This window comes from Falco biarmicus, chromosome 7 (genome assembly GCF_023638135.1).
Source record: "Falco biarmicus isolate bFalBia1 chromosome 7, bFalBia1.pri, whole genome shotgun sequence".
Lineage (NCBI taxonomy): Eukaryota > Metazoa > Chordata > Aves > Falconiformes > Falconidae > Falco > Falco biarmicus.
Window position 1 is genome coordinate 45,869,829 of NC_079294.1, and position 14,955 is coordinate 45,884,783.

The 14,955-nt window shown below is 41.7% G+C and overlaps 1 protein-coding gene across 1 annotated transcript in view; it reads right to left on the reverse strand.

Moving 5' to 3' along the window:
* The window catches only part of KIF26A (kinesin family member 26A), a 102,575-nt gene that overhangs the window by 38,480 nt on the left and 49,140 nt on the right, over positions 1–14,955 (reverse strand). The window contains exon 4 of the mRNA XM_056347032.1: positions 14,200–14,366. Within this exon, the coding sequence (XP_056203007.1) occupies positions 14,200–14,366 (167 nt within the window). The remainder of the gene's footprint in view (positions 1–14,199; positions 14,367–14,955) is intronic.

Below are 14,955 nucleotides of genomic sequence, written 5' to 3' on the forward strand. Positions count from 1 at the left end.
CAAATAGACGGATGTCCTACAATACACCCTCCGGTACTCTGTCCAGAGCCTTCCGCAACTCACAGCATAAACTTGGTTGGCATTATTACTTTTATTATTGCTATTACTATTTGATTCATGGTTCTAAAATTAGAGAGGTAGCACAATGAAACAGTGCAATTGCTACAAAAAAATCCCAAGCAAACTTAAAAACAAACAAGGTATCTCTTTCCACTAACAGCATTCCATTTGGAAAATAAAACCTGGTTCAGAAAGAGACATTTTTAAAGAAAAAACTGGGAATGCCTAAATCTGTCATGAAGGTTTGGAAAGGACAGGCATTATGCGTATTTCTACAAGATAAATTTTGTCAAAGGAATCACTTATAAAGCATATGTTAAGTTTTGCGGTTACAGTCTGTTCTTCCCCCTAGAACAAGCTTACTAGGTTCCTGTGATGCATATATAGCTTCATGAGGATATAAACCCTTTTGTCACATTAGTATCATCGCACAGCTACAGCACCAAACCTTTGTTTGCTTAGCTGCCCCAGCAATTCAGCTGAGAAGCACTGCCAGGAAGAGCAAACAATTAATGTTCCTTATTTTAGTGGTTCAGCTTCCTCAATAAATTATTAGTTCGTCTGGATCACAATGCACAGCCTCAAACAATACAATTTTTATAATGTGTGATGGTAATAAAGTTTCAATAGAAAACCATTATTCTGAAACATTCCAAAATGTCAAATCACATCTAATATTGTGGGGATATTACCAAGCCAACATTACGAGAGAAAGTATCTCCAATACGAGATTACGTTCATGCCTTGCCTCTTACACAGCATAATCCTGCAATTCAGGACTGGACTCCAGCCTCTCACTTGAGTGACCTCTTAATTTTCTCTCACTATCCCTTATTAAAATCAGCAAGGCAGAAATAAAAAAAATCAGCTGTGTTGACATATTAAGAACGTCATATGCTCACAGCTGACCAAAGAAGACAGATCCAGAAGGGATTTTAAGGGGTTATCTACACTTTCCCATAGTAGGATGGACTCCACCTAATACATTCCAACATATATTTGTCTAACTTGTTCTTAGAAATCTCCAGTGAAAGCAAGTCCACAGCCTCCCAAGGCAATCAATTCCAGTTTTTAACTAGTCCTACCATTAGAAAATTCACATCTTATGTCTCTCATAAACCTGACTTTCTGGAATTCATGTTGTTTATTTTCCCCTCACCTCCTCAGCAGACATGAGTTACCTGTATGAAGACCACTACAACCCCAATCTTCTCTTTTACAAATTAAAAAGTCCCGATCCTTCCAACTTTTCCTCACAGGTCAAGTTTCTGACAATCCTTGTTGCTCTCCCCCACCTCTATTTAGATCTTCATAAAGTACGGAATCAAGGCTTTGTTCATCAGTGAGCAATGATCAAGACTCACCTGAATTCAGGCAGCATGCAGAAAGACCAGGCAAAGCCACTCTGGGATAAACTCAAAAAGACCTCTGGAAGATGACAAAACCAACCTGCAGGGTACCCCTGACATCAGAAGAGCTTCCTCATGCTGTACAGTCCCAAGAGCTGATCCTTCTCTCAGAAGCAACCAACCAGCGCATCTTCAAGGATTCAAGCAATTTCCATACAGGAATCCCAGAAGGAATTTTCACAGCTCTTCTCCAGATTTAAGAAACACCAAAGGGCAGATCTTCAAGACTGCTGACTGTTACACTCCAACCATTGTTTCTGCTCTCCCATACCAGCAGTTTTCTGAGGTTGTTGCTACAAAATTATTATGAGTGACATCAGCTCCTTATTCTCTTCAGCTTGCAGATTTCAGACACTTTTCTGGCCAAAGAACATTGCTTCAGCAGTCAGGACCAGTGTTCAGGAACTGACTTTTACATATATATATATATCTCAGAATAACAGCTAGTCACTGCAGCTTGCCACATACCATTTCCAGCTCCATTCACTAATGATGTTAAACAAAGCAAGAGCAGATGAACATATTGCTGTACTTCCATACTCGCTGTTTACAATTGTACCATATGACAAACTGCTGAAAACCTGTGTAGGTTAATCTTTATGTAAGCAAGAATGTCAACACCTAATATAGAAATATGTTGGTTCCCGGGCTGCACGCTGTATAGATAGCTGCGTATTGAAAATACAGCTACCTGAACGCCAGAAATATTTTCCTGCTCTGTTTCATGAGCTAACTGAGCTAAGGCAGGCACAACCACATGAATCTAAGCATACTCCTTAGACAAAAAAGTTGGACTTACTTGCCAGCGAGACATAAACTCATTAAACAGTCAGGCTGAGCAAAATAGAATTCTAGCTTCGTTTGTATTCTATCACAAAAAAGTAATAAAGGCATTTTTAAAACTACAAAGTAATGAAATAGAAACAATGGTGCTAACTAGCCCTTCATTATTAAATTAATTACTTAAATAGATCACTTTAAAATTTGCCCTCTGATATCAGCTCCCGGTACACATAAAGAAGCCAGCATCAAAATGATTTACCAGGCAATAAATTGGTTTTGTTACAAAGGATATCACACTCTGTGTTATTCATCAAAAACAATCTGGTATGAAAACAAAAGCATTCTGCTCATTTAGGCTGCTCCAGGGAAGAAATGGGCACGTTTGGGAGTGGAAAGGATGAGAGATAAAATAAAGGACATGGCTAACAAGGGTTCATCTGAAGCACTAGAATTCAGGCAAATATCAGGCAGGAAAGAGGGGGACTGAACAAGGGGGAAATGAGGTATTTTCATGTTCCTGATCACATATAGCACATATGGTAAAGCCTCCTTTACCATAAAAGCTCTGGGGTGGGTTAGGTTTTCAGGTTAACTTCATTTGCCTCAAGACACCAACCCCACAGACGTACCTTTCTCATCACCTCCAGCTCCTTCAGTTCCACATTTCAGTGCACATCTAGAAAATCCACAGAGGATCCATTCCTGCTTCAGCTGGGTTTTATTTCAGATGCTTAGTCAAAGGCTTGACATCTATACTGCCAGGCAAATAACTTCTCAGGGGGGCATTTACTTATTCCTACTGTTAGCAAGTTAAATGGTCACTGACAGCATTAAATGATGTAGTGGGAATCACCCAAGCACAGAAGCTGTATCCCACACAATAAGTATTTTTAAACAGAGGAGAGACACATGGGCTTCTTAAAGCCCAGCATTCCTCTGATTTACTTAACTGACTTTGGTTCGGAAATGACACTTCTCAGAGGTATAACAGGCTGAAATTGCAGCACCATTTAAAATAGCACTTAGCAGGAAAAGGCAAGATGCATGTTCTTCCATCATAGCAGGTAGAGACTTGAGTATTTCTGACCCAAAGAAGGTAACTTCAAATTTCAGCAGAAATAAGCAATTCCTGAAGATATGCTTGAGACACATTATCAAAGAATATTCTGAACCTTGCCCTGAACTCCAACAAACTTCACTAATAACATTTAGATTAGGTTAATTTTATGGTTATTAACTTCCCCTGAGTCATTTCCTTCCAGTAAAGGCTCCACAGGGCACTGCTTCTTAATAAGTGAGCTCCACCACTGAGGACACAAAAAGGCCAACAAAGCAGAAAGCAACCCCAAGAACATCACTCTGTGATGACCAGCAAAGCAGCACTAACTGATGCTGAATGAGGTACTGGCTAAGCTCTTTGAAATGTCCTGCCAAAAGAAACATCTTCTATCCTTCACCAGGAAGGATGAGGGACATTTTAGAAAGCCAAAATTCACTGCTATTTCACAAAGAATTTAAAAGTACCTTCAGAGTAATCCTGCAGTTGATCAAGCACTGCAGCTTTAGTACTGGTGCATTATTTCAGCTTGACATTTCATTTTTGTTACAAATGAGAATGTGGGATGTCTTATTTTGCCATAAGCACAAGCAAGCAAAGCGGTCTAGCTCACTGAAAGTCCATCTGCCCTGCAAACCACATCCTGCACACTGTAAACTGAGTGTTCAAGTGACTGCAAGTCAGCCATGGGAACTAAATATTCACTTAGCTACCAGTCTCATTTTACTATTCTGCCTTCTAAGTCAGTCTGTCTGTCTTAACAAAGTACTAAAATAGTTAAGTACATTATTGGGACAGCGTGAAAGTCACTAATAAAGTTGCAAAACAGGTGCAAACTGTCAAATTACATCCCACAGGAAAGTCACCATTATCACTTTACCTATGGAATGCTCCGTTCCCACTGCAGCAAAACCACCAGCGCAGCTGCCACTGCCATCGAGCTGAGGAGCCCCAAATAACGGAGTCAGAGTAAGCACTGGTGTTCATGAGTCCAGGAGCCAAAAAAGCAGGCAGACTGGGAGGGGTGGGGTAGGGGGGGAGGTGGGAGAAGTGCTCCTCTTCACAGGCTAGGAAGGGCAGAAAGAAGGGAAGAAACCAAAAGGAAAAAGAAACTCTGGTAGCTAGAAAACAGTGAGATTCCATATATTTATTGAAAACAGAAAATAAAGAATGGGTCTCATGAAAAGTCCTTAAGGGAGAAAATATTAAGTTCAGGAAAGCAGAAGATCGGAGAGAGAACAAAGTAAGAAGAAAGATCTGCACAAGTCCAGTCAAGATTATTCATAAATACTTCAGACTTTTCCCTAGTTTAAAATCCCTTCCACTGACCACCATTTATCCCCACAAATAAATTCAGACTTGGGTGGCTCTGAAGGCACAGAGTCTTCCCTCCAACATACCTGTAAGCACATCTGTTTTAAATTATTCTGCTTTGCTTTTCCTCCTGGGCATCATGAATGTCTTGAAATACAGAGCTAATCCAAGACCCAACTACTGCAACAGCAGTCTGCACCAAACCACCTAAAGCAGCTCAAAAAGTCACCATGTTTCCTTGCAGGGGCTGCCTCTGGTGCTCCAGAACCTCCTCTATTATTGTCCATCAAGGCACTCAGAGCTTACAAAAAAAAAAAAAAAAAAAAAAAAAAATCAGCCCTCCCCAGAGGTGGCTTCACATAATAAAGGCATCTGGTCAGCAGGAAACACTGCAAGTGTTCTTTTGTGCTCCAATTCTGCTTTTGCTATAAAGCTGGAGTAAAGACCTAAAACATCCTCCCTAAAAACTTGACCTCACCCTAAGGTCCTCACATCACTAGATCTGTTTTTTCCCCTCTTTCACCATCTCCTCCTCTCCATGCTTCCTGCCAATCTGTTTGGCATCAGGCTCTCTCCTTTCCTCATTTTGCTACCTGCAGCATAGCCCAACCTGCTACCACGCAACCCCCTGTGACCTGTACTATCCAGGTAAGACTTCTCCTTCCAATCATCTCCCTGACACTGATGTCTTGCATAATCTCTCCTTGGTTCATACCATGATCCCTAACCCTCTCTATACAGGGGAGTTTCATCTTCCAAGGCAATGACTCCTAGATGCCCAGTGCTGCTTCATTTGGTCACCACCACCCTCTCTCAGCCAATTCCCTTTGAGGAGCTCTCAAATCCTCACCAAGGGCTCTCCACCTTGGCTGACCATCCAGTGTCTCCCTTGTCTAATTAATACCCATATCCTGATAACAAATGTATTGTCCTTTTTTCATTCTTTCAGCAGTGCTTGGTGTCCAAAACTCTACCTTCCCTCTCCTCTCAGCCTCTCCAATTTATTTACCTTCTCCCTTTGCTGAGCTACAGCTCTCTGTGTCATCTCTGTTTGCCCCATCAGTCTCACAGTCATCACAGATGAGCTCTTCATAGCAGGGAGCCTGGCTTACCGTATGCTGATAAAGCACTGTGTAAATGTATGATGCAGTATTAGCAATGATACTACTAATGATGTTCTGCTCTTAAACATGCTGTCCTGAGAGTCCTTTCTGTTTCCAAGAACAAAGCCTACTAAATTCAGGCTTATCTTCTAATTTATCTTCCTTACAGGCTAACACGAAACGGGATATACCTAAATCATACACTGTTGTGTTTGTCCTTAATTATAGGCAGTATTATGCTGCCACAGCAACTAGGAAAGCTTAAGCTGCCCTCAGCTGATACAAGATACTGCACAATGCTGCGCACCCTGCCCCATCTCCTGTCCCTGCACAGCACCGTGCTATGCGCAGGTCACATTGGCTCTCCGGGGACAGCTAAGCAACCACATTCCAGCAGCAGTGGCATGGCACCAGCAAGACAAGGCAAGCCCTTTGGTGTCACCCACTCCATCTCCATTTGCACATCTGCATGAGGGCTTTCTCACTCTCCCTGGCTTCATGCAGAGAAGAAAAGGGGGCTGGGAAGGCATCCCCCTCTCCAGCACCATGCAGTGGTGAGAGCACTGCAGGCACGAGGCTGCTCCAGCCCACTAGATTCAGAGGAGGGATTCATTATAGGGAAAAGGCTAATTATACATTTGGCTCTCCCTGAAACAGCTGGATGCTCCACTTCATCTGCATATATGTAGCTCTCCTCCCAGCTGCTCAGCCACCCTTCCTGACCAGTCTCCAACAGTGACCAAATAGTAGCAAGAGAAAGTGGGGCATTGCGGGGCACTTAGTGAAGAAGGGTTAATGCACCGAGTGGCTGCTGAGTTGCATTAATGCCCCTGAGCCACCACGTCCTTGAAGAGCCCCACAGCTTCTGTGATACTGCTATGACACTGCAAAGTGGGGACAAACCATGCATGAGTTTTGGATATGTCTGCCAGCAAGGCAGTCGTGGTTGGGAAGAGCTGGTACCCCACTTTCCTACGTAATTAATTCAAATTTACTTCTCCTGCATCACCTCAACACAGAATTTCTTGGGCACGGGTTATGCTTAATAAGGAAGCTCTAAGAAGTGACTCCACTTCTTCGCCTTTGACCTATCATTCACCAAGAATTTACTATGGTTACCTGTAACTATAGCAAGCACTTCTGTTTCAAGCTCACAAACTAGCTTAACTACCACAGGTCAGCACAAAAAGGTCTAACTCAGGATCCAGTGAGTCACACATTTTCTTCACCTTTTGATGAACTACTACTTATTCATAACCCATTTATCCACTTTATGTGTCAAAGAGATTTAAATTTGCCAGCTCTGCACAAAGCCAGGATACCAGTGCAACCCAGCAGGGTACAGGGCAAAAGTTTACAGCTATTAAATACAGAGAACTGGTGAACTACATTATGAGCTTAGCAGAAATATAATTCTTGCTTTTAACAGGATACAGAATGACAGACAGGTTGAAGTGATTTGGCTAGGAACATCTTAAACATGGCAACTTTAAGAAAATGTATGTTTCAGGGGGTTTGTGCTTTTTTCCCCTGCATTAAATTCTGAAAGTACTGATAGTCATGGAATAATCAGGTTTAACAGGTTAGCAGTAATATATGCCTCAAGTGTTCCTAATACATCATAATCTTCTTTCACAGAATTTGCATCACTGTCAAACCAAACTACTGATTTTCAGTTGATGCTTTTAACATGTTTCTATGGTTACTTTCCAAGGTCGCATCACAGAAGCCTGAACAGCAGTTCAAAAAGACAAAAGGCATTTTGCATCCTTCCCCATATTAAATAATTTATGAAAGTTAAGGCATCCTCATGGAAAAAAAATTAATCATAAAAGAATAGGTTCTCAGGTTATTTTCTCAGCAATAGTTTGAAGCACAGTAAAATCAGTATCTCTACAAAAGCCTTCAAGAACTAGACTATTTGACTAATGTTCCATATGGTACAAAATGCTAAGGAACACATCCTAAGTTTAGATCTATATGCACAAGCCAACATGAACTGCATGAATGGACCTTATAGCAGAATATGCAGACATCTAATTTGCTGCTGTCAGCTTCATCTTTTAAATCAGGCACTAGGCATTGTCTCGGAAAGTATTCTAAATCTAAAAAATGCAAAAATAAAACTGAAAAAAATGAAGTAAGAAATTATAATGACAGCCTTTATTATTGCCATCATTTTTCATTCAAAGCCACACAGATTTCATCTGTCCCAAAAATGTTACAAATTTTGACTAGCATAATGAAAGCTTGTACACAAAATATCTGAATTCTCTGCCTACCGCTACACTAGATCAGAGTTTATTAGAACTAATTGAAGTGTCTGAGGCTTGGAACAAAAACACATTAGTCATTTAGTGGTTGTGCTAATATTACTATGCCTTTCCTGCAGTTTCATTAGATACAGACTGCTTCAATACCCTAATCATATGCTCAGTCACAGCACAATCAGTACACAGAGTACTGACAAGCTGTCCCACCATGCCTAAAGCTGATAAGGTGTCTGCTCTATGAGTAACCTCAATTATTGACTATATTTTATGGTCAATCTAATGACCAAACGCTTATCAGTGAACCATCAGGTGCCTGTAATAGGATAGTGACCCTTAGTTTATATGTACCATTACTGCTCATTAGTGAATAATTAGATTCTTTAATCCAAAACTCGCAGGCATTAAAATATGATGGAATATCCTGAATCTATGCTTATTTTAACTCTTAAGATGTCCAATTACATTACTCAGAGACTATATGTTATCTCTTGTTAAGAAAAGCTGCTTGTAAAAAGCATATCACGTGTAATGTTTTATATCATGTCTAAATTGACACAGCTTTCCCAAACATGCAGGGATATGATGAGAGTGGAAAGATAACGGGTGTGATTCACCACCGTGATTCTACAGATGCATTAACTTAAATGGTTTTAATCTGGCAAAGCCCAGCAACACCGCAAATAATTTAGAAACCTGAAAACTAGTGAGTGCATAGGGAGTGCTGTGCTTGGAAGACTAAATCATATAAACAAAAGCAGGGGGATGCAAGGTAAAGTAGCCACAACTATACAGCTCTTTCCCTGCTTCAAAGGCAGCAGTCCCACAGCAGCAAGTGCTGTGACCAAACCCGTTTGAAAAGACGTGAAAACCCAAAGTAAAAGAAAATTAAAATTTAATAAGATGGACTTACTACAGTTTGTCTTCTGCTCAACATTGCTCTGGGTTGCTTGCTTTCATACATATTTTCTTCTGAACAGCTTTTACTCCTCCTAGCTGCCCTGTCACTGCTCAAACCTTCCTTTCAGCTTGTCCCTGTGCACCAAGGCAGACACCAGTGCTCTCTCACGGAAACACCGTACCCCCACCCAGCAGCACAGGCGGTGCTGCCACCACTGTCACCAACAGGCAGAAATGGCACGTTAATGGTGATGGCTTTGATTTCTCAGGGGCCTCGATTGTCCTCCCAGGGGACTGGTATTTTCTTTTCTGGCAGACAGCCCATTAACCTCTTCCCAAGTGCATGCCCATTCTCCTCCACCTCCTCGCTGCCCTTCTCCTGCCTGTTCTTGGAAACACGATTTCCTCTCTTCTCCAGGTGTCTGGGTGACAAAAAACCCAACAGCTTATTACAGCTTTATACCACAATATGCCAATATTTACTTAGTTGCAAGCATAGCCCACAGAAGGGTCCTACAACTATCTCACATATTTTCACTTAGTAATATAAAGTTTGTTCAGGTTCTTTATACAAAAAAAACCCCACAACTGGAAATAGGTGTAAAGTGGGAGTGCCGAGCAAGGCACGGCTCATGCCACACTAAGGGACAAAGCCCACCTGCATTCTTCTTAAATCTGAAGAACGCAAGATTAAACTTCTCCCCCTGCATTGTAAGGGTAAACCAAGAGCCTCTTCACAGCCGTCCATGCCCATGACCTGCACTTTTTGCTCTGGCTTTCTTACTCTGTCAGTGACCTACTGAGAAGCTGCATTTTCTACTAAATCCTCTGGTCCTTCAGTAACATGACCATTGAGTAATGTCTGGCAATTTGCTTGTGTGACACAGTCAGATGTTAATCAAAGCTTTCCTCCTTCTATGACAGATCAGAGTGAGGAAAAAAGCTTAAAACTGATTTAATTTCTTAATACGCTTCTGTCTGCTGTCTCTAACATTTGCCTTTGATTTTTAATATTTAGCACTTTCATGCTAGACACTCTACATTTCTAGGTAATGAATAAAATACTTTTTTTAAAAAAAGCAGAACATAATTAAGCTTAAAGAAATTAAATACGACATTCAATTGAGAAACAGCTTTGGATGAGTATGTAGATTTGGGCTCCACATGTGCTTAACAAAATCAATGCATTCACTGCAAAGACTACCTTTAAGGTACTCATTTTAACCATGGGTGCTTCTTATCACCAGGTAAATGTCTTGCTGCAGCTCTTAGTTATTATCTTCCAGGTGAGGACATGAACTCTCTATACAGTCTTTTGTGTTTGTGACCTTACAAATACAAAACTATGACTCTCACCAACGAACAAACTGGAGTAAAAAAACCAAACAAACAAAAAAACCTGCACAGACCTCTTCCCTTCCCAGGCACAAGACTGCCCACAAGCAAGAGTCAAATGTTATTTCACCAAATAGAGACTCCAGTTTTAATGTGAAAAAGACATTTGTTTGCTGCCAGGAAACCATGCCACAGCCCAAAAGCTAGTTGTGCTAGGACCTGTACAAACAGTCAATACTATTTCATGAAGAACAAGACTGGAATCCTTTATTCATGTGAAAAATAACTAGTGTTGCTGCTAAGGAAATCACAGATGCAGTTTCCACAAACACCCTATGAAGGCTTTGTCTTCCAGACTAACTAACACTGCACTCCAACACACTCAGTGTTAACATAGAAATAATAATAGCTAAGCAAAAATATGCATCTATGACAAAACAACCCTTTTCTCAAGCTAAAGTCCCAGCCACAGCTCCTTTTACAAAAAGGGTCTTGTAAAAACATGGAGGTACTCAGTACATTTGGTCAAGCAGAAGGCAATGATTTGAAAAAAAAATATCTGTGTGATTATCAATATATTAATTGCATTTATTCCAGTAAAGAACAAGGAACAAAATGTGCCAGGCTCTGCATAACGTGAGTAACACACCGGGCCTGCTATGAAGTTCAGAATTTCAGTGGCTCAGAAGAGAAACACGGTAGGGAAAGAACCAGCAAACACAATGAATAGGGACTATAGCGTAACACTAGTGCCATCCCTCCTCTTTCATCTCTAGGTGCTTGCTGAGAGAGGATTAGCTGAACAGACAAAGGGCAGAGAAGTGGATGCTGCTGCAAAGGATTCAGGGCAGGGATGACCTCCTTCCTCAGCATCCTTGAGGTTGGATGGTGCAAAGGGAAAGAGGAGACAGGACCGGAAAGGCTGGAGCAAAGCAGCCTGATATCCCGTCAGTACTGAACAAGATCAGCCAAAACTGTTGCTATCCCAATGCTTCTTGTCCCTGGGTAAGCTGCTTCCACCCCAGTTTCTGCCAGTATCTGTCTGTGTCTCATCCTTAAAGAATCCCCCTCTTCCTCTCCCCTCTGCTGAGGGCTGCACGGATCAAGGGTGGGAGGAAGGATCAGCATGGAAACTTTGATCTGTAAGGTCCCAATGTCAGGAAGAGTCGGAAAAGAAGGAGGAGCAGTGGGAGAGGGAGCCTCTCCTGGGGTAAATGCCAATGGTGGTGGAGCAGTCTGGCCAGGACTATAAAATGGTACCTACCCCAGCACCTACTCAATACATTTATGACTGCCAGGGATCAATAATGGATCTGCCTCCCCCAGCCGTTGTGAGATTTTCTGTGTTTCAATTTGTGTTTTTAATCACAGTCATAACTGAACTTGTTTCTTGAATGCCTGCTTTTAGGGAACTCAAGATTCTTAGACAGGCTCTGGAATGCCAAAATACATTTATGAGGAGTGTGATGAAATATTATGAAAATGCTACAAAACTAATTCAGGAAAATTTTATTTCTCACTTAACTCTCTCTACAACAACCACAAAAACCAAAACAAAAGTCCTCAGTGCAAAAAAAATTCAACTAACCCTGTTCTTCAGCTAAAAAAATTGAAGAGAATCAATTTTGAACAGAGGAAACATGGGTTGGGAATAAGCAAAGTACTAATGGGTTTTAAAATGTTTTAGCTAGCACATAGCTGCTAAAGCTATAAAACTCTGATTCACTCAAGGCAAAGACAGATTCATGAGAAGCAATTAGGGCCTGATCCAACATACAATGATGTCATTTTCAGCCTTGCTGTTGACTTCAAGAATCTTTGAATCAAGCCAACAACAATCATTAGTAAGGATCTGTCGCTTTACAGTAAAACCAGAACTGAGTTTTGCTGACCAGTGACAGAAACATCACTGGAAGAAAAGATGTTGGGTCTTATCTCAGATTATTAGGCACTGACTTCTTTCTCTCAGTTCCAAGGAGGGTTTGTTTTTTTTTTTCTGGATTCCCCAGTGAAAGCAACAGTCTTTACACTTGCTTATGACATACAGATTCACGTTGAAATAAACCCAAAGTAGATTAAGCTAAATCACACTGTTCACACCCACAAAGTGAAATACAGTAATGAAAGCTGCGCTGCTGCCCAGTCTAGGCACTTTGGAGAGGATTCATCTGTCCTTATTTAGGCAACTAAAGAAGAAAAGAGATGTCTGAACTTTTCCCCTTACCTTTCCTTTCTTCTCCTCGCCCACTGATTTTAGACACCTATCTTAAAATGAAACAAATCATCCTCTGCAGGCAACCATTTCTGTGTTGACTTTAAACCTGCGGCACTTTAGCACAGAGACAAACATTAACTCACACACACCACTCTTGGGGCAGCCATTTCCCAGCCTCTTGTGTACAGACAGACTGTAATATGCAGGCATGTAACAATTAACATTTGTTGTACTACACTCTTCAAAAAACAGGGCTTGGGAAGTTGAGCTCCTTTCTGAGGTCAGATTGTAACTCATAGTAAACGTCATTCATTTAATCATAGAATCGTATAGGTCAGAAAAGACCTTTAAGATCAACGAGGCCAGCCATTAACCCAGCACTGCCAAGGCCACCACTAAACACTGTCCCTAAGCACCACATCTATGCATTTTTTAAACACTTCCAGGGATGGTGACTCCACCACATCCTTGGGCAGCCTGTGCCGGTGCTTCACAAGCTTTTTAGTGAAGAAATTCTTCCCAGTATCCAATCTAAACCTCCTCTGGAACAATTTAGGGCTGTTTCCTCTTGTTGTCTCACTTGTTACTTGGGAGAAGAGACCGACCCCCACCTCACTACAACCTCCTGTAAGGTAGTTGTAAAGAGCGGTAAGGTCCCCCCTGAGTCTCCTCTTCTCCAGGCTAAACACCCCCAGTCTCCTCAGTGGCTCCTCGTCAGATTTGTGCTCCAGACCCTTTCCCCAGCTCCATTACCTGCCTCTGATCACACTCCAGCACCTCCACATCCCTCCTGTAGTGAGGAGCCCAAAGCTGAACACAGTTATTTAGCTGCAGCCTCACCAGCGCTGAGTACAGGGGGACAATCACTGCCCTAGTCCTGCTGGCCATGCTATTACGGATACAAGCCAGGATGCTATTGGTGCAACACATTTTAAAGATCAAGGAAAAGAAAACAATACAATTGCCATCATTATTACATCACAAGAAGAATCCTCACTCAGTGCATTTGACTTCTATGCCATTCACAGACACGCTTACATTTTTCAATATTGTCTCAAAACATGTTCAGTTCTGAATTAAAAAAGGAGTTTGGAATGCAAGTACAATGCCCTGAATTTTGTTTTTTTAAGTGCCATCTGCTTGACAGCATATTGCATTTAATCAACATTCTAATTATAACAAACATCTCACAAACAAAACTAACATATCGGGTTTTTTGTAAGACCCATGAATGGAAAAAACCAATATTGTTCTGGGCTAGTGCTAAAAAAAGAATGTCTTAAACTGCTTCAGCTGCTGCTGCCAACTATGGAAAAGTTTTATTTGCACACAGTAGACATGGTACTGAATAATACCTAGCTTTTTTTTATTTAGATCCGAGTGAAAAAGTCTTGTTACTTCAGCTTCTGCTTCAAGGAAAGCCACAGAATAACAGACTTTCTACAGGTGGAAATGGACGTTAAGGACTAGAGAAAGACCAATACACATTTTCTTGGGTTTTGGTCAATAGAGGTTCCTGCTCAGGTCTCCAAAGAGAGAAATGGGGCCATCACCATCACAAAAAAAAACATTGCATCTCTCCACCCCAGTGGCAGTGGAAAACCACAGTCACAACCAGGTGACCAACTCCACCTCTCAGCAAGAAGCACCACACGCTACATACACCTTCTACCCAAGGCAAGGACTCAACAGAATTTCACAATCTTTGAAGACCCACGAGCAGTTAACAGAAACCAGAAAGGTGAAATACTACCTTATGAAGAACGAAGCCGCAGCTGAGGTACCTGCTGAGACCCCAGCTGGAGCGACCATGCTCTGGGAGGCTCCCGAGCCACCTGCTCCTGCGGGGTCGGAGCTGTTCTGCCCTGAGCTGATCTGAACACTGGGACCATCTCGGCCGCTCTCTGGTGCCGTTTCTGCCTGGAAACAAAAAAGAAAAACACATGTACAGGTTAACACACTTGCTGAATGGCCATGACAGGGAGAAATCTCATGCAGCATCTCCAAAGAGCACCTTGGCAAGGTGGAAGGGGAAGATCAGCAGCAGCTGAAGGGCTGGACGAGCAGTAGCAGGTCCTGCAACAAGAAGGTAAAAAGCAGGGCTGCAGCAGAGGTGCAGAAACCCACAGAGACCCCTTGTGATGGGTAACGCACAGTTAAATAGTTTGACAGGCACAAAGAAATGAAAAACAATAAGCAGAACCTTTTTGTTTCACAGTGTTATTTGGGAGCTGGCAGAACTGCTTATCTGGTTCAGTTGTAACTGTCAGGAATTATTTCTCTGTGGCACATCATCTACAAAACCGATCTGTTTAAGAGGAACTAGCCAAACAGTCACATTTGTAACATGTTTCCACATGAATACCCCAAGAACTAAAGACATAAAACATTATTTTTAAAAAACATATACACAGCCCTGCTTTTCAGCATTATCTTCACAGCACAAGTGCGCGGCCTTGTTTTTTCTCCTGCAAACCCTTCCAGTGGAAAAACAGGAGCAACCAGAGAT